This window comes from Festucalex cinctus, chromosome 7, assembly GCF_051991245.1.
Source record: "Festucalex cinctus isolate MCC-2025b chromosome 7, RoL_Fcin_1.0, whole genome shotgun sequence".
NCBI classification, from domain to species: Eukaryota; Metazoa; Chordata; class Actinopteri; order Syngnathiformes; family Syngnathidae; genus Festucalex; species Festucalex cinctus.
The window spans coordinates 2,822,294-2,840,823 of record NC_135417.1 but is presented as its reverse complement, the minus strand read 5'-3'; the positions used below and the strand labels follow the sequence as shown (position 1 = coordinate 2,840,823).

Here is an 18,530-nt window from a genome sequence, read left to right as displayed (position 1 = left end):
GGCGCTTTCATCTATTTCGTGTGTAAGGTACGATTCCCAACTAGTGGGAAAGGAGCCAGCGTCTTACGTCACCGGCATCACGTGACCAACACGGAAGTCAGCAAACTCGACAGCGACATGTAACTTTTCAAAACACGAAGATCCCTCCGACTGCCTTATCTTTTCCAAATCGCATTTTAATGTGTCGTTTTACCGCACATTGGCTTCGTGCTTTGTGCTCGAAAGGCGACTCGTTAGCAGACGCGTATGCACACTTATTACAAATCTTTGTCGCGCTTGTTTTTTACCCCCCGTCGTTTTGAGTGAAAGTGAAAGTTTAAAATGCGAAGAGATTCTCCTCTGTCGAGCGTCAACGTCGTGCTCGTCATGGCTTTTGGTAGTCTGGTAAGTTTAGGTCATTTCAACTTCACTTATCAGCCCAAGCTTCATAATAGCTGAGTCATCATTGTCCCGTAACAGTCTGCACGGCTGCTAATGTCGCTTCTTGGTATGCACCAAAATAATAATATTGTTTTCTATATTTTCAGGACGAACAATGCAAAAAATAATAATAACGATTATTTTAACTATAAATTCTATATTCATTGCAACACAGTAAGTGGGTGCATATGTTTATATTGCTACATGTCATTTACAGGGTGTCCCATAGGTTTCCTTATATGACTTTTTTTTTTTTTTTAACTGTTCTCTAATAACTACGTTGTTTTTTTTGGGGGGTTGGTGGGTGGGTGGGGGGGGGGGGGTACATTTCAATGTGACTCCTCCACCCCCATGAGGATTAAGCAAAAATAGAAAATGGATGTATTATTAAGCCTTTACATGGATGTATTCATTGTTTTTTCTTGTTTTTCTCCTTTTAGGTCTTTGTCTTGCTGTTCATCTTTGTGAAAAGACAAATTATGCGACTAGCCATGAAATCTCGGCGGGGGCCCCATGTTCCCATCGGTCACAATGCTCCAAAGGTAACATGCCCTTTAGAAGTCGTACTAAGTGACTGTCTTGGTACCGAAGCTGTATTGTGTATTATGTTTCTGTTGAAGGAGCTTAGACAAGAAATCGAAGCCAAACTGTGCCAGGTTCAGAAAATCCACTTTGAGCCTCGTCTGCTGTCTCCAGAGGATGAGCGGCTAAAATCTGGTTTGTTCATCACACAGACACGCTAAAGCTGGATTTGCACTGGATGCTCGTCATTATTTAGGCCTAACTTTGAGCAAATGTATGTTTGTGTTGCTTATTTTGTTTTGTGAATGTTAACAGACATATAGGATATGTGTCACTTAAAATTTGCATGGAAATAGACTATTTTGCAGTTGGACTTGCATTGTAAATCCAGTTACATCTATACTCTTTAAAATAATTTGGCACCAAGTTACATGTGTATTTTTTTGCAGGTGGCTGTGACTACCAGTACAGGATGAGAGCACTGGATGCCGTCAGAGACACAGGTCACTTAAATATTATTAACTCATAAAAGGAAATGTATTTGTACAAGGGGTGCACCATGAACTTCACCTTTACAGATCCGACGTCCACCACAACGGTTACTGAGTTCAATTGATGACGGAGTTTTTGTGTGTGCAGATTTTCCTTTTTGTGAGCTGGGCGGCTCGTCTAGCGCCGTGACGGGAAAACGATTCCGAACTTGGCTTCTCCAGCTCAGAAATTCACACTGCCAGAAAGGTCTGATTGACACGGTGCTGGACGGCTACAATAAAGCACGACACGGGGACCAGGTCAGTCTCTTTGTCGTTCTCTTAATATGTGTGTGTGTAGTGGAGTAAATAAACCCCTTTCCGTCGTGGGGGTTAGATTTCAGACCACACCTGCAATCAGTGAACTTTGAGATATAGAAATACACAATGTAAATACTCCCAGGACATGTTTTTATATCGTTTTTGCACTGCAAAGTTCAAAATAATGCAAACATATTCATTAACATTCTATGTATTGAGAGAGAGCAACAAGTATAGTGGATGAGACAAAACATTGTAGTAATTGTGGCCAAAGATGTACATTTTGCAATGAGCCTACAGAGGTTGCTTTGTGTAGGTGTAAAGCGCAGGATGATAGAGGATTGAAACATCCAATCATCTCTTTCTAATCTCTTCATCAAAAATAACGTTTCCTGTTTTCACCGTTCACATTTAGGCAGTGTTGAACAATCATGTGCTGCCACCTAGTGGCTAAAGGTGGATTATATCCGAAAATAACGAACACATCTGGCCACAAAAAAAAAAAATAAAAAAATAAAAAAATCTGTGGAATAGCGGTGCAGAAAGCTTGAACTTTCCTTTGTGATTGTTGACCCTTTGATGGCAAAGTCTAGAAATGTAAATAGACAAACCATTTTTTGTCCTCATGAAAGCTTGCTCACTTATTCATCATGCTATTATTAGTTGTAAGGCGCCACATTACTGATGTCTGCAGGCTTTTGGTGAAGCGGAACTCACTAAATATCAGGAGGCTCTAACTGAACTAGCCTGCGTGTGAGTAAACAAGCAGCGGCGCTAATCCCAGTATGGAATTTTAATTATGAGGCCGGAGTGATCCTTTTCTCCCGCTTGTGGTTTCAGCGTCAAGAGCCAGAGCAGAAGCAGCAGCAATAGCAGCACGGCAAGCCAGCACCACCAGACCGCCGCTAAGGACCTGACCGCCACCGCCTCTGAGCCTGTAAGCTCCTCCCCCTCGTCGCGGGCCCACCTCACGTCGGCGGCGCAGCAGCGCATCAAGCGGACCAGGAATCTGCTGGAGCTCAAGAACTTTAAGGACAAGTACAACACACTAGACAGCACATTGTGAGGTGAGCAGGAGATGGCGCCACCTAAAGGCTGTTTTTAGTAGTTACAACAGCCGTCCTTTTTTATTTATTTTCTTTCTTTCTTTCTTTCTTTCTTTCTTTCTTTCTTTCTTTCTTTCTTCTGTAGCAGAGGGCTCTCGTACTTGTTAGGTTCAGGGATCCCTTATAGGGGACAAGTTTTTCCAAGTGCTTCCTCATAATCCGAAAGTCGATTTAAATGAAACTAATATGTGCCCTTAAATGCCAAAATAATTCAAATGTTGCCTATTTTTTTAGATAAAAAAAAAAAATCTTTGTTTTAATAATAAATTTGTTTTGTATCGAAACAGCTTTTAAGATCTGATAGTTAAATTGTATTTTTCTCCAAGAAAAAAAAAGTTACATAAGGATGCAACTAACGATTATTTCAATAATCAATTAATCTCTACTTTTTTCCACTTAATAAATAAATTAGTTTTTTCAAGTTGACACGTGACAGTGTAGAAAATACATTAACGCAAATTGATTATGATTCAGTTACTTGTTTGGTCTCTTACATGTCAGAAAATAGGCAAACATATTGATCATTGTTTTTGAACGTCTTATTTTCATTATAAATACAAAGGTCTGCTTTCATGAAAGAATACAGAAATATTTAAATATTTACTGTTGAGAGGCGGAAATTGGAAAATTTGGACAAGTTAAACAAGGCCTCCACATGATTAAAATGGGCATAAAAAAAGATTTAAAATAAAACTCATTAATACGCTAATTTTAGTTATTGTAATTAGTGGACCTCCTGTGCATGATTCTCGTCAAGAAACGAGCCAGTCTCATCGTGTGTTCCATAGAGAGGACTTAATTAAGCCTTGAAAGACGATGCACTGTCGTAAAGTCAACTAGTAGGTATGCACTTTAAAAAGTAAAAAAAAAAAAAAAAGATACAGCACACTAATTTACTGCAATATTTTGTGGACCCTGAGCTACAGGTGTCCTCAGGCCACGATTTGAGGACCGGTGTTTTGTGGCGCTTGCTCTCCCTCGAGCCTCAAGTGAAGCTGGAGTCTGTCCTTGTTGACTTTGGTCAACTTTGGGCTGACTTAAGGGTGGGGTGTACCCGAGACTGGTAATCGCACGTCGCATAATAAGCCAAAAAAGCAATTTACATTCACACCTGTGAACAATTTGGAGTCTTCGGTGAACCTGCATGCATTTTTTTTGGGGGGGGGGGTATGTGGGAGGAAGTTGCAGTATCTGTTAGAAAAGCCACGCAAGCTAACCACTACAGCTATGCAGCCACATTTTCTGTATGTATGGTGCTGAAAAAGTCTCATTTTTACATATCAATGTTATGTGTTATTATGAAGAAGTATTAGACACACCCTGAAAAAAAAGAATCCAATCAAGATGAGGTTTTTGACACCAAAAATAGTTATTTTACAAGTATAAATTCGTACAGTCTTAATTTTCAAGGAAAATTCAAATTTCAAGGTATGTTTTGTATTTTTTAATTTTTTTTTAATAGAAAGTTGTTTGTTTTCACGATTAGGCGACGTCACAATAAAAGCAATAAAGTTGGATTTTTAGAGGGGCAGTAGAGAAATAATATCAAGGGAGCATTTTTTTGTATTTTTTTTTTAATAGTGCTCACAGCTTTATTTTTGGGTTATGACGATGTTAATCTTGAAAATATACAACTTGTATTTTTCTGGAAATTTGACTGTATCCTAAAAAATATCCATGTTTTTTTTCCCCCTGCAAAAATGTACACCTTCATTCTCGCAAATTTACGACTTAAATCAGTTTTGTTCTTTCAGTGGTCCTAAAACTCCTCCATATACTGTATTTATACCTCACACTTGCAGCTTTTGCCTTAATCTTGCAAGCATCAGGTCTGTGATATGTATTCATGAAGTTGACTTGACCAAAATAAGAGCCATAATGCTACGCGGGAATGATAAGACAATCAGTATTTATTGCACAACTGTAAAAAATAAAAGGTCTACTGTATGTAAATGATAGCATGATAGCTACCAGTGTTACGTCACGTTTTGTGAAACACGCGCACCTATATTTTATTTCTGTATTCTCAAGCCTTAAAATGATTTACAGGAGCTGTTTGTTGATTTTGATTATGATCGTTATGTGGTGATTCCAATGCATTAATTCATTTTGAATGTAACTTGATTTTCAGACATCTGTGACTGGGTTTGATCCCAGAAAGCTACCGTAACGTCTGAATGTATTAGATTGTAAACTGTAATTTGCCAAATAAAACTGTGACTTCAGTGGGTTTCCGGAGTAGAACTTTGTTCATCAGTGTACTTGCTTGTAGTTGCACAGAAATACCAGCAGAGTGCGCGACCGAGCTTTAAATGCCACATAGGGACTTTTTTTTTTTTTTTTTTTTTTTTTTTTTTTTTTTTTTAAACTTTGGCGAAAAAAACATGTCTGTAATTATTGATCCTTGGGATATTTAAAAGTATGTTTATGTTAAGGTTGAAGTCCTGGAGGGTTAAAAAAAAAAAAACAGCAAGACTTCTAATTAGTCAAAAGCTTTTAATAACAAACAAACAAAGTAGATAGCTTTTTAGAAAATTCAAACTTGAAAGAACATTCATGAGAACACATTTACATCACGACAGCAAACTGAAATGCTTTAAAATAGGAAAAATATGACACTTCTATGATGCAGTTTTGTCATCTTCAAAAGTTTCATTAAGTGCTTACCATATCGTTTATAGTCAAGTTTCATACTACACAGTCAAGTGATCGTAGACATAAAAGATGCTGATGCTACATTACTGTTTATAAACAGTTATCGTCTACTTAAAAGCCTGCCGCACTTTGCGCAAATGTGTTAAACGTTTAACGGTAATGTAGAGGACAACGAGTGCAGTGCATCCTTCAAGAGGGCAAACGTAGTGAAAGCTCAGCTCGGATATCGCCACATGAACGCAAGGTGGTCTTTTAGAGCTGCTGTTTGGTTTCAGTCCACATGCAAAAATCGCTTCAGTGCGCCTTATGAGATTCACGATTTGATCTCGATGACCTTGATGAACGGGAGCGGCTTGTTGGAGGAGGTGGACAACTTGAACGGTTTGCTGCTAAGGTAAGAATAAGACAAATACATTTTGAAAAAAAGTGCAACAAAGTGAGACAATATTGTATGTAGCAAAATGACATTTACCTGTATACAATCTTCGGGTTCTTCTCGGCTGAAAGGTATGAACTGCTTTTCTGTTCTCCCAGGAAGTAGTCCATCTGGTCGTGCATCTCTCGGTTCTGCACACAGACGAGGTCACGCGTCAGATAACGTGAGATAGATAAAGCCAGCTTCCTCAAAACACACAATAGCTCCATTTTGTCTTTCACATCCAGTAGTATCCCCTCCCTTGGTAGAAAGGTGGATTTTATTTGAGCCATTCACATTCCATCACCTCTTTGAATCCAAAACAATAAACTAAAATGTTTTTTTGTTTTTGGGCAGAAGAAGACAAGCGTTCTTACCTCAGCTTCCAGGAAAGCCACTTTCTCCTCCAACTCTTTGATGACGCGATCGCGCTCTTGGATCACCATGCGAGAGTTCTGAAGCTGAAGGCGAGCAAACAAGAGGATCAGACACTTGACGCAAATAAGAAGCCGCTAAGTACGGCTCGTCACTCCCACCTGTTCGATCATGTGTCTGACTTTCCTCTGCTGGCTTTTCAGCATGTCGTCCAGATGGTGGATCTTCTCCTTGAGAATGGCAACCTCCTTCTCCAACTCCTCTGCCCTAAACAGATGCACACATGGGATTGAGGATTGAGTGATGTTGACAACTACAAGTGATTTTTGTCACAACTACAATTTCATTTTGTCCAAATTCTCGTTCAGTAACCATTCTAACCTCTGATCTCCCTTGGCGCCCTCCTCCCGGAAGCGTCGTAGCTCGAGGAGTTCCTCCTCTCGCTCGCGGATGGTCTCCCTCAAGGTGGCGCTCTCCTTCTCCATGCCGCCCAGTAACCTCTGGAGCTCGTCGATGCGCTGGTCCTTCTTCTTGGAGTCTTCCTTCGTGCTCTTCAGCTTGTCCTCCTGGTCGCTCAGACGCTCCTTCAGCAGGTTGCCTTCAGCCTGAAGAAGATGTAGCGGGGATTTAGTGGTACAACATGAACAGCGCTCCCAATACCCAATGAAGGCACACACAAAACACACAAAAGGATATACTGCGACTGACTAAGGAGTTTTTACTCTTATATTGTCTCGTCTCAATTAAACGTGTGGGAAACAGTGCACCAGATACTTGATGTATACAATTATCAAGTCACCTGCAGTCTCTCCTTCTCCTCCTGGTGCTTTTTCTCGGCGTCTTGCAGCTGAGCGTACAGACGCTTGCTCACTTCTCTCAGCTTGGCCCTCTCCGCCTCGTCGTCCGCCTCCTGATAGACAGACAGCAACATGAATACTTGTGCGATGATGTCATGTGAAATCCTCTCAGGCGAGCGTGTGCCGTGGGTTCAGCCCGGGAGAAACCAGGCGTGTGTTGTTATTGTGCGTCACTGAATCGCAACCCGTTTTGCTCCTATTTTCTGCAGCCGTGTGCTGTGACTCGGTGAAACGCTAATGGGATAATCGGTGCAAAAATAATACGAGTAAACACGGCTTAAATGATAAAGACAGAAACCATTAGACGGGACAAAGCATCTGTGGAATGCCGAGACAATAGGGAGGGCCTCAAAACAAACTCAAGGAGGGACAATGTGTACTAGCAGCTCATCCCTGGAGGTGCTCGGTGTATATTTACCCTCATTTTAATCCTATCTCATATTTAATTACAGTCACGTCTCTTCTGTTTGTCTCGTTGTTACACTCACTTCCTCACCTGCCTCCGGGTTGAAATGTCAGGAGATACTTTTACCAACATTATCTAGAGTAGAACAAAACAAACTCACCTGTTCAGCACTTTTGGTGTCGCCTTTCTGGCCGGAAGAGGTCATTTTCTTGAATGGAGATGAGACCTTCCAGCCATTGGTATGAATCTGGACACAGAGATATAATAGATATAATATGTGGTTCATGAAGTCATGATACTATGCCGAATGATATTGATATTGTCACAAAACAGCGATTCTGTGCTACTCTGCATTGACTGTAACATATTGTACGCAAACCAGCGCCATCTGGCGGCCCAGTGTTGCCTACCTTATTTTTCGACGCCATTTGCTCCCTCAGTGTCTTGAGGCAGTACCGCACCTGTGTGAAATGCAAACACATAGTGTGAGAGCTTCCGTCTGTTTGTTTTGGTGTGTAAACATGAGACAACATTCAAAATAGGACGCACAAACACCAACAGGCGTGTGACCGAAAGAATGTTGAAGAGTGATGAGAAGTGAGAAGTGAGGCTGACCTCTTGTATCTGTGAAACTTCATCTGACAGCATTTTAAGACTCTGGTTCTGTTTATGATTTTCTTCTCTGCGGGCCTCCAGATACACCTACAACAAAGGAAGCTTACGTCATTCGGAGCACATCATCAATTCTAATATATTTCATCAAAGGTGGTTTTTGGGATGGCTAGCTCAGTTCTGTCCGGTTAATTTCTTGGTTGGTTCTTTCATTGGTAGAAGGGAGACAGATACACTCAATAGCCAGGCCAATTAGATAAAAATCTTGTGTCTGAAGTGGAATTCAAACCCACACCTCCAGTGGCATTTTTTAAACGACCATCCATGTATAGTAAGGCTTTTTATAAGACTTTTTTTTTTTTTTAAGACCATGTATAGTAAGGCGTTTTTCAAGATGTTTTTTAACGACCATGGCAGGTTTTTATGTATAGTAAGGCATTTAAAAAAAACAAAAAAAAACGGCCGTGTATACTAAGACTTTTTTTTTTTTTTAAGACCATGTATAGTAAGGCGTTTTTCAAGATGTTTTTTAACGACCATGGCAGGTTTTTATGTATAGTAAGGCATTTTAAAAAAACAAAAAAAAACGGCCGTGTATACTAAGACTTTTTTTTTTTTTTTTTTATAAAAACGGCCGTGTATAGTAAGGCGATTTTTTTTTAACGAACGTGTAGTAAGGCATTTGTTTAATGACCATGTATAGTAAGACGGTTTTTTTTAAATTAAAAACGGCCATGTATAATAAGCCGGTTTTTTTTTTTTTTTTTTTTTAACGCTCATGGTTTAGTAAGGCTTTTTTTAAATGACCATATATAGTGAGGTGTTTTGTTTAAAAAAAAAAAATGTATAACACATTTTTTAAACGACCATGTATTGTAAGACGTTTTTTAAATAAAAAAAAAACGACCATGTCTACTAATGTCTACATGTATAGTAAGATGTTTTTTTTTTTTTTAAATAAAAATGACCATGTATAGTAAGGTATTTTTAAATCAACAATGTATAGTAAGACTCTTTTTTTTTTTAAATAAAAAATAACCCTGTATAGTAAGACATTTTTTTTTAAATTAAAAAAAAAAAAATGTAATAAAAATGACCATGTATAGTAAGACGTTTTTTTTTTTCAAATAAAAAAAATACTTTTTTTTTTTTTTTAAATGAAAATGACCATGTATAGTAAGGTAGTTTTAAAACAACAAGTATAGTAAGACTCTTTTTTTTTTTTTTAAATAAAAAATAACCATGTATAGTAAGAGGTTTTTTTTATAAATAAAAAAAAGCTTCTTTTTTTTTTTATTAAATAAAAATGACCATAAGGTATTTTTCAAAATACAATGTATAGTTAGACTCTTTTTTTTTTTTCTTTATCAAATAAAAAATAACCATGTATAGTAAGACGTTTTTCTTAAATAAAAAAAAAAACAACTTTTTTTTTTTTAAAATAAAAATGACCATGTATAGGAAGGTATTTTTAAAAACAACAATGTATAGTAAGACTTTTTTTTTCTTTTTTAAATAAAAAATAACCATGTATAGTAAGACTTTTTTTTTAAATAAAAAAAAACGTTTTGTTTTTTTTAAATAAAAATGACCATGTATAGTAAGACGTTTTTTTCAAATAAAAAAAAAAAAAACTTTTTTTTTTTTTTTTTTAAATAAAAATGACAATGTATAGTAAGGTATTTTTAAACCAACAATGTATAGTAAGACTCTTTTTTTTTTTCTTTTTTAAATAAAAAAAGGGGAGCGAGCTAAAAGCTAGCCATCAGAAGTGGGATTCGAACCCACGCCTACAGAGGAGACTGCGACCTGAATGCAGTGCCTCAGACCGCTCAGCCATCCCGACACATTGAAACATCTGATAACTACTCACTTGTTGGTTTATTAGTTTTGTCAGCTTGCAAGGATTAATTCTTCCAATTTTTATTTTTATTTTCTGTTACTGTTTGATTAATTCGGTTGGTTGGTTCTTTCATTGGTATAAGGTCGATCGGTTGACAATGTATTCATCCAATCATAGTAGCTAGCTAAAATTCATGAGTCAAAAGTGGGATTCGAACCCACGCCTCCAGGGGAGACTGCGACCTGAACGCAGCGCCTTAGACCACTCGGCCATCCTGACACACTCAAGTATCTGATAGCTATTCATTGGTTTGTTTATTAGTTCTGTCATCGTGCAATGCGCGCTTTCTTACAAAACTTTTTTTTGGTATAGTTCGGTTTGTTGGTTCTTTCATTGGTATATGGTTGACAGATAGCCAATGTATTCATCCAGTCAGAGGAGCTAGCTAAAATTCTTCTGTCAGAAGTGGGATTCGAACCCACGCCTCCAGAGGAGACTGCGACCTGAACGCAGCGCCTTAGACCGCTCGGCCATCCTGACACACTCAAGTAACTGATAACTACTCACTAGTTGGTTGATTAGTTCTGTCAGCTTTCAAGGAGTTCTAAAGTTTTTTTTTTTTTTTTTTTTTTTTCTGCTACTGTTTGGTTAATTCGGTTGGTTGGTTCTTTCATTGGTAAAAGGTAGATCGGTTGACAATTTATTCATCCAATCATAGTAGCTAGCTAAAATTCTTCTGTCAGAAGTGGGATTCGAACCCACGCCTCCAGGAGAGACCTCAACCTGAACGCAGATCTCATGTCCCCTAAGTGTGACAACATTTAAAAGATTTGCTTTAAAAACTTGTCCTTGGTTATAATTTAGTCACGCCCACCTTGATGACCTCCACTTGCTCCTCTGCAGATTTGACTGGTTCGGGTGGCAGAAGCGGCCTCTCGCAGGGGGGCTGCACCAAAGCAAACGCACGTCCGACAGGCTGGAGAAAAGATAACATTTAGATCACATCATTGCATTAGCATGATGGGCGTGAATGAATTCAACATTGATGAGATCACCCGGGAGGAGCCGCAGCCTGTTTGGGATCGATTTTGCAAAACAACACTTGGAGCAAAAATGACCAAACTATGAAATTGGAAACGCGGTTGAGTCATGGGTAAGGTACATTTCTTCATGTTCCCATTGGAAACACCACGAGGGAGTGAGGGAGGGACACTGGAAGAGGCGGGAAGGGGTTATGCAACAATCTGGTGCAACTTTGGCACTTGCATTGGTTGAACGACGTCTTTCTCAACAAGTCTTGTGGACTGAACATATGGGAACCTCCCTTGATTGGAAGCAGATGTGTAATACATGGCCAATATAAATGTTCAAGAAAAAAGTAAAAAAAAAAACAATAATAAAAAAATAAATAAATAAATAAATATATAATGAATAATGATTAAAAAAAAAATAGGGGTAAAACCTTGAAATGTACAAAAATAAAATAGTTATTTAAATTATCAAATAAATGTAAAAAACAAAACAAAACAACAACCCAATAACAAATAATAATTAAAAACAAATTAATAACATTAATAAAAACAAAATTAAAATGTAAAAAAAAAATGAAGTAATTAAAATGAATAAATAAATGTAAAACAACAACAACAATATAACATATGATAAAAACAAAAGCAAAACTTACAAAAACAATAAAAAAAATAGTTATTAAATAAATGTAAAAAAAAGAATGTGAAGTAAAAAAAGATGAAAAAATATAAAATGATTAAATGTAATTATTAATTAAAAAGTACAAGTTAAAATGTAAAAAAACACAAATAATTCAAATAAATAAATATAAATGTGCAAAAATAAAATATTACATTAAATTATTAAAATATACTTAAAATCTACAAAACATAATTGAAATTCATAAATTAATGTAACAAACGTGTAAAAAAGTACTCAAAATCAGAATTAGAAATAAAGTCAGAATATCAAACATTAATTCACATGAATAAGGAAATGAATAAGTACACACGTCTGTAAGTAAATAAATAAATACCGAAAAATTAAACACAATAAATAAATTCACATTAATCATGCTGCCAATGTGTGGAGTATGACCAACATCTAAAGATCATCCTTGCAAAAATATTGACAGGTTGAGTAGGTTGAGTTATCAAAAACTACAACACAATTTTAAATATCACATCATCTACTAATACACCATCCAAAAGTCTTCTTACCTTATCTCTGTGCTGCTGCCCTGTGCTGCTGCGACCCGCTTGGTTGTGGTCGTGCAGTGTGAGTCGCAGTCGCCTGCACCCCTCCTGAAAAAAAAAAAAACAGCAGGAGAACCCACAAAGAGACCGTTATATGATGGAGAGTCCGATTGGGCACTATTTCCAAAAAGAATTGGAGAAACTGAGTCACTAAGTGTACAAGTGGAGAGGAGGAGGGAGTTAGCGAGAAGGAGGCGGGGTTGCGCGTACGTCAGAAGGGGAAGTGAAAAGTATCGAAAGGTTGCACAGAGGCGAACTGTCTGCTTTAAATTGAGCGCGATGGACGTCATCAGGATAGAGGCGGATTTCTGGCAATGTGGACAGAAAGATTCCGTGTCGGGCAGATGGTTTCCGTGGCAACCGAGCCTCACAGTAGCCATAAAAACGAGCTTATGCGACATAACACAAACTTGCTTTTTCTTTCAGTTCTCTGGAGGGAAGTCAGGAAAAGCCTCAGCCGGGAAGTGAAAGGGCGTGTGTGTGCTAATGCAGGGAACCCCCCCCAATTGATGCCCCTCATGTGCGTGCGTGTGTCCTGCGGACGCGAGGGAGGAGGTCAGCGACATTACATAACACATTCCAAACAACAAGTCTGCTGGTGTCTTGACTGCAAGCCAAATAGGAGACACACAGCAGGCAAAGACAAATATGCCCGCTATGTTATTACTGTAAACACACACTCAACATCTGTTGCATAAGTGCATTGATATCAAAGAAATAAATGCTTGATGTATTAAATAAGTTAATATGTAATGAGGTGGATTATGGTTAACAGGTGTGGTATTTGATGCGTGTTGCCGCGACTTGAGTTGACAGTTTCCACCGTTCATCATGTTCGCTATTTTTTGTATGTTAGCATGCTGTCAAGCTCATTTCTTGGCCAGGTGACGGAACAATCTTAATTGTGGGTTTTTGACATTTTCAGCTTAAAGGAGCTTCATGTCAATTTGAGTCAAGTTACGGAGGAGTTAGTGACTTTAAAGCAACATTATAGGGATACTTCACTTATTTAGCCTATTATGACAATAAAAAGTTATTATTTTGCCTGTTTTCTAGCTTTGGTCACGTGACATTCACAAGCTGAGCTGTGATTGGTTACCTGAGCCCTTGTGATGTCATTTTCAGTCGACAGCAAGTTGCAAAATGTCTTTTTAAAGGTACTAATTGTACATGAAAAATAATGAAAATATCACATTTATTATCGGCAAAATATTAATATTTGACTGCCAAAAATGGCTAAATAAGTAAAGTATCCGTTTAAGTAAAAATCTGAACAATCATTTCGATGTACTACATTGATCTGCTTCTATTGTGATGTTCACTTGCTCACCTACTTTTGTGGTATTTGGCAGTGTTTCCCACACATGAACAAAGGGCAAAAAAAAAATTCCCAAAACAATAGGCCAACTTCTCTTCTATTATAATGACTTCCTCCAACATTCCAAAGCATTCATGTTAGGTTTATTGACGACTAAATTGTGAACTCGGATGTTTGTTTGTCTCTGTGATCGCCCAAGGTCGAGAGGTCAGCCAGGATAGGTTGCAGCTCACCTGAGGCCCTTATGAGGACAAGTGTTATAAAAAATGGATGGATAGTAGATAGTGACGATAAGCCAAAAAGCAAAAAAAGTTATGTTGACCAAAAAAAAATAAAAAATAAAATAACTTATCACCAAAAGTGGGCAATTTTCCATTTGAATCGTGACATCACACTGTGAACAAAATGAAAGAAAAAAAAAAAAGCTGTGTCCCTGTTTCCTTTCAAAAATGCATTTTGGTAAATTTCTTGTTCAACTTTTATATGGAATGATTTCAATTAAATTATTTTGATAAAAAGTTGTTTAATTTTCCTCATTCCAGGTAAAATATTGGACTTTTGACTTCTATAGCCGTCAATGGCAGTGAATGAGGAAAAGTTAGGTAACGATGGTGGACACTACCATTTATAATTCAGGGGCGTGGTGGACTGTTCCATTATGACTCAGATGGCAAAAAGGGAAAAAATCATCCAGCGGCTCCAAAAATAAACAAGTTCTCCACTGAGTTTCATTCCAAAACATGTTGGAAGATTAAAAAACAAAAAAAAACAGTAGTCAGCAAAAACAGAGCAAGAACAATATAGGAGCTGCTGAAATAACAAATAGTGTGTGGACCTCCCACAGTACAAAAAACAGAAGTCCAAAAATTCCCCTCTTTGTTCCACATGTCATGCTCACATTACATCTAAATACAATTTGGATGGTTGTCGGGTAGTGGGAGGGTCAATTAAAGGGGGAGAGAAGGAAACAGTGGGACAATTGTTGGGAAGGTATTACACAAGCAGAGCACTAAGCTATTTACACATGCCCATAAATGCCAGCAGCTGTAACATTATACAGCCTCCACTGGACAAAAGGAGCAGTGGAACAAACCTGCATGGAAAAACAAAACACGCGTAAATACACAACGTGAGCCAGTTGACTCCATAACAGGGCAGAAATGTGAGCCCGGGTTGGCGCGCACGCCAACAAAGGGCACAAAAGATGGTGAGCTACATGCAGTGCCGGCTGGCTGGAGGCTTTAAAAGGCGACGGAGACACTTTGTGCTCTGCTTTGGCATCGGCAGGCGGCTTAGACTGAATTATGGGAAAGAAATCCCGAAAAGCACCTGCTGCATTCCACGCATGGCAGAGCTTCTAAATCTCTCTCTCGTCCCTCCCCGCCTGCAGAACAGATGGCATCAATCTCAGCTCACACCTTTGCACTTTTACGACCTCCGAGGAACAGTTTTTATTATGTAGCATTCGATTGTGCCTCACTGCGCTATTGATCTTCAAGGAAATGGACGAAGGAAATGAGGTTAACACTAACAGGTTATTAAAGTGGAAGAGTTTTTGACCCATTGTTGACCCATGTATAGTTTATTTATTTATTTCCCCTTTTGGACATTTTATTACACGAGATTTCACCAATCACATCATTTCTTTATTTATTTTTAGTTATGATTTTTTTTTTTTTCCGGATATCAACAGATTTCACTCATCACATAATAAATTTTTTTTTCTAATTATTATTATTTTATTTTGGTACATATTATTACAACAGATTTCACAGATCACATCATTTAATAAATTTTTTTTTTTTTATTATTCAATACACAGATAGTAGTTTTGGTGTTTATTAGTTTTTCAGTGCTTACAGTAGGTGTAGACTATTTATTCATGTGTGCACATTTTTTATTTGTATTTTTTTTTTACTATTATAGTATATACCCTCTATTTGCGGGGATACAAACTTGTCCAGGCTGCTAAAACTGACGCTCAATGAAATACATTGGAGACAAAATAAATATTTATTTTTTAAAAGCCCAAAACTTTTTTGGATTTTGGAAAAAAAAGAAAACAAAAACGTAATAAATGCGCCAATGCAAAGTATGCGTTTTTTAAATTTAATTTAAAAATTTTTTTTATTGATTTTGACTCTTTTTCCCATATAAGAACAACATAGTTTTATTTTATTGTATTTTATTTTTTTGGGGGGGGGGGGGGGGGGTTATCTCATGTTTTTATTTGTTATAGTGGACGCCAGGATAATATGACTGTAACGTGTTGTAAACTTACCAAGCTTATATGTAACCTTATTAACATGAACATCATGCAAATCAACTTGCGATTGTGATCAGTTCGCTAGAATGCAATCATGAACCAGAAGTGCTGACATCATCTAAATTATGCATTTTTATTTGTTTAGACACGCAAATATGACATGTCCACTGCAATCATCCAAAGGGGTGAATTTGTTGATTTAAAGCCTTTTCACCCTGCACTTAGCAATGCGTCAGACGCTACCGAAGCCGTGTTGCATCGCTGCATAAGGTGGTTGTCACATCTTGACATACAGTATGAACAATATTCAATTCAACAGGAGCCATCATGACACATCCAATAGGAGAAGGGCTGGTTGAGTGATTTCAGAACACTAATAATAATAATAATAATAATAATAACAGATCATCCAGTGGGGAAAAGTCTCCTTGTTACTTCCTAGTAGGGTATTCCACAATCACTTCCTAAAAGCTTGCATGCGTCCTTGCGTGCTACCTTGCGGTGCACATCAAGAAAACCAAGCGCAGTGTGAAAAGGTTGGGTATGCTTGTATGATGCTAATGCTCACTTAAAAAATGGAATTCCCCCATTGCGGAACCTATATTGTATGTTACTGGCTTTGAAAAGCAGCAACACACCTAGACAGATATTTTTCCACCTTGTGTGTTGTCAAGTGTACACATAGCATGCATACAGACGTCATTCCTCATTTCTAATTTCACATCACTCTGACTGAAATGCAAAAAATCCCATCAAATCTAATCATGTGTGCGTTGATGCCCCTCGCACGCTATGTGACTTTTACGGCACAATAAAAGTATCGCGCCAGATTCACAGTTATGGGATCAAAAGTGAACACAATGATGATGTGACGTGAGCAGATAAGGCAAAAGTGTCGCTTGTAAAGCCCAGCGCGGCTCCACGGTTAATTATTAAACCATCAGGGGCGATAAGGCCCATCTAGGTGACGTGCACGGACACTCATCATCTCCCAGCACGCTCGCTACGTCTGAGTGCGCGCGCGCCGTCTAAGCTTGTTAAAAGAACGCCGCACGCAACAGGTGCTGCTGTCACCGCTTGCCAATGTAAAGGCGGCGAAGGCTGTTTGCTCTAATTCTTCACTCACAAGTCACGAGACCTCCAGGAGAGATGTACAGTTTAACAAGAAAAACCTGCAAAATCATACGGTGCATATATGACGTAATGTAAACCCGAGTTGGATCCAGATCTGATTCAGATTCAAACGGCATCATATGAATCACCATTTAACATGTTCAGATATTTATTGGTTTGTTGTTGTGTTTGCAGGTGACCTGAATCAGGATTAATACCTGATAAAAACGCAACAAACTGTAACCTGATCGGATGAGATTTGTGATACACTTGTAAGCATCTGAATGTAGCGCATGGGAGTTTCCCTGAACAATTTGTAATGATTTGTAACCTGGATTGGATCCAGATTGAATTTGGTGTCAACGTTACAGCTTTATTGCGTTCACATGGTAAACAAATTCAAATGAGATTTTTGCTGCATTTTTTTTTTTTTAATTGCTGTAATTGCATGTGAGGATTAACATAAACATTTTACAGGAACATTATTGGATAAAAAAAAAAAAAAGTATTTTGAGAAAAAATTAATATATAAATAAAAATACAGCACAGTACACAAAATAATATACCAGTAGATGGATTGGTGAACTACTACAACTCATCAAATTATTTGCATTACAGGTGTATTGATACTTTAAGTATTTTAGTATTAGTATGTATTATAGCATTATTTTACACTTCGTTATTACTTTTAGATTATTTAATAACAGTTTTTTGTTTTTTTTCAAATTCGCATATCTGTGTGCACTGCTTACCTTGTCATATTGTTGTTTTCTGATGTCCTCCACTGTGCACAGACTTCTGGTCCCGCTGTTCATCATCATCATGTCTTTCATCTAATAATATTAATAAATAAATAAACAATCAGCAATAAATGATAAATGAAGAGTCCAGGTAGAAGCGAGTTCCGGCAGTGGCTGCTGTCTGTCCCGGTAGTGCAGTGCAGGTCTGAACTTCACACCGGCTGCTTCTGTTTTTTTTTGTTTCTGTCTGTCCTGACACAAGTCTCTGTGCGTCAACGCTAGGACACGCCCACTTAAGACCAGATGCCCAAATAAGGAGATGAGTAGGCTGGAAGAGGAATCGACGCAGACAGGAATTCTGGCTGCAAGCAGAAGTAACATTAAGAGATTCTGGAATGTATTATTTCTACTTTTTGCATTCCTGTACTTTTATTTGGATTTTTTTTCTCGATTTGATTAGTTATATATTTGTAACACTTTTGTAACATTTTTATTTATTTTTACTTTTGCATGTTGCTAATATTCTTAGATTTTAGTTTTAGTATTTTATTATTTTTTTGTTTTTTATTTAATCAATATTTGGGGTAAAAAAAAAAATTCTAAAACCTAAATTTTATTCATTCTTATATAGTTGCATGTCATTGTTATATATTTTTATAGGCACTTATTAAAGTTTACTGTCAACCTAAACATCAAATGAAGAGAATTACACATCACATAAAACAACCACATACAGTCACTTTTCTTTAAAGTTCACTAGCTTAATGTTTATAAGTACATAACAGGAAATGCCATAGACAGATTAACAAGTAATATTGGTGTTATAA

The 18,530-nt window shown here is 37.5% G+C and overlaps 2 protein-coding genes and 2 non-coding genes across 8 annotated transcripts in view; 1 reads left to right on the top strand and 3 right to left on the bottom strand.

The window, feature by feature from the left end:
* ltap1 (lipid transport auxiliary protein 1) overlaps nt 1-3,056 on the top strand; it is a 50,935-nt gene extending 47,879 nt beyond the window's left edge. For 3 of the 4 annotated variants that reach the window (XM_077527851.1, XM_077527852.1, XM_077527853.1), the window contains 6 exons: nt 861-962; nt 1,041-1,137; nt 1,392-1,445; nt 1,582-1,733; nt 2,428-2,486; nt 2,574-3,056. In XM_077527851.1, the coding sequence (XP_077383977.1) occupies nt 900-962; nt 1,041-1,137; nt 1,392-1,445; nt 1,582-1,733; nt 2,428-2,486; nt 2,574-2,799 (651 nt within the window). In that variant the 5' untranslated portion in view covers nt 861-899 and the 3' untranslated portion in view covers nt 2,800-3,056. Of the gene's footprint in view, nt 1-92; nt 385-860; nt 963-1,040; nt 1,138-1,391; nt 1,446-1,581; nt 1,734-2,427; nt 2,487-2,573 lie in introns of those variants that run through there. The other variant, XM_077527850.1, reaches the window with a different exon arrangement.
* Nucleotides 3,057-5,315: 2,259 nt separating this feature from the next.
* Nucleotides 5,316-17,927, bottom strand: tuft1a (tuftelin 1a). 2 transcript variants are annotated; one of them, XM_077527728.1, is made up of 12 exons: nt 17,716-17,927; nt 12,231-12,314; nt 10,877-10,978; nt 8,163-8,249; nt 7,958-8,008; nt 7,708-7,794; nt 7,084-7,194; nt 6,666-6,889; nt 6,446-6,551; nt 6,287-6,370; nt 5,967-6,061; nt 5,316-5,883 (listed from the first exon to the last, which is right to left on the bottom strand). In XM_077527728.1, exons 1-12 carry the CDS (start codon nt 17,794-17,796, stop codon nt 5,808-5,810), a joined length of 1,188 nt encoding a protein of 395 aa, XP_077383854.1. In that variant the 5' UTR covers nt 17,797-17,927; the 3' UTR covers nt 5,316-5,807. The 2 variants fall into 2 exon arrangements, with proteins under 2 accessions (XP_077383854.1, XP_077383855.1); XM_077527729.1 differs by having other exon boundaries at nt 5,316-5,880.
* trnal-cag (transfer RNA leucine (anticodon CAG)) lies at nt 10,199-10,281 on the bottom strand. The gene has a single exon. It is a non-coding gene; the product is annotated as a tRNA-Leu (tRNA).
* trnal-cag (transfer RNA leucine (anticodon CAG)) lies at nt 10,460-10,542 on the bottom strand. Its single transcript has one exon. It is a non-coding gene; the product is annotated as a tRNA-Leu (tRNA).
* Nucleotides 17,928-18,530: the final 603 nt, after the last annotated feature.

What these genes read in the sequence shown, in the direction of transcription:
- tuft1a (XM_077527728.1), bottom strand. Translation starts at nt 17,796, where the DNA reads ATGAAAGACATGATGATGATGAACAGCGGGACCAGAAGTCTGTGCACA. An exon ending in AAATGGCGTCGAAAAATAAG is followed by an intron (nt 7,795 to 7,957) that starts GTAGGCAACACT and finishes CTCTGTGTCCAG; the next exon opens with ATTCATACCAATGGCTGGAA. An exon ending in TCAGACACATGATCGAACAG is followed by an intron (nt 6,371 to 6,445) that starts GTGGGAGTGACG and finishes GCTCGCCTTCAG; the next exon opens with CTTCAGAACTCTCGCATGGT.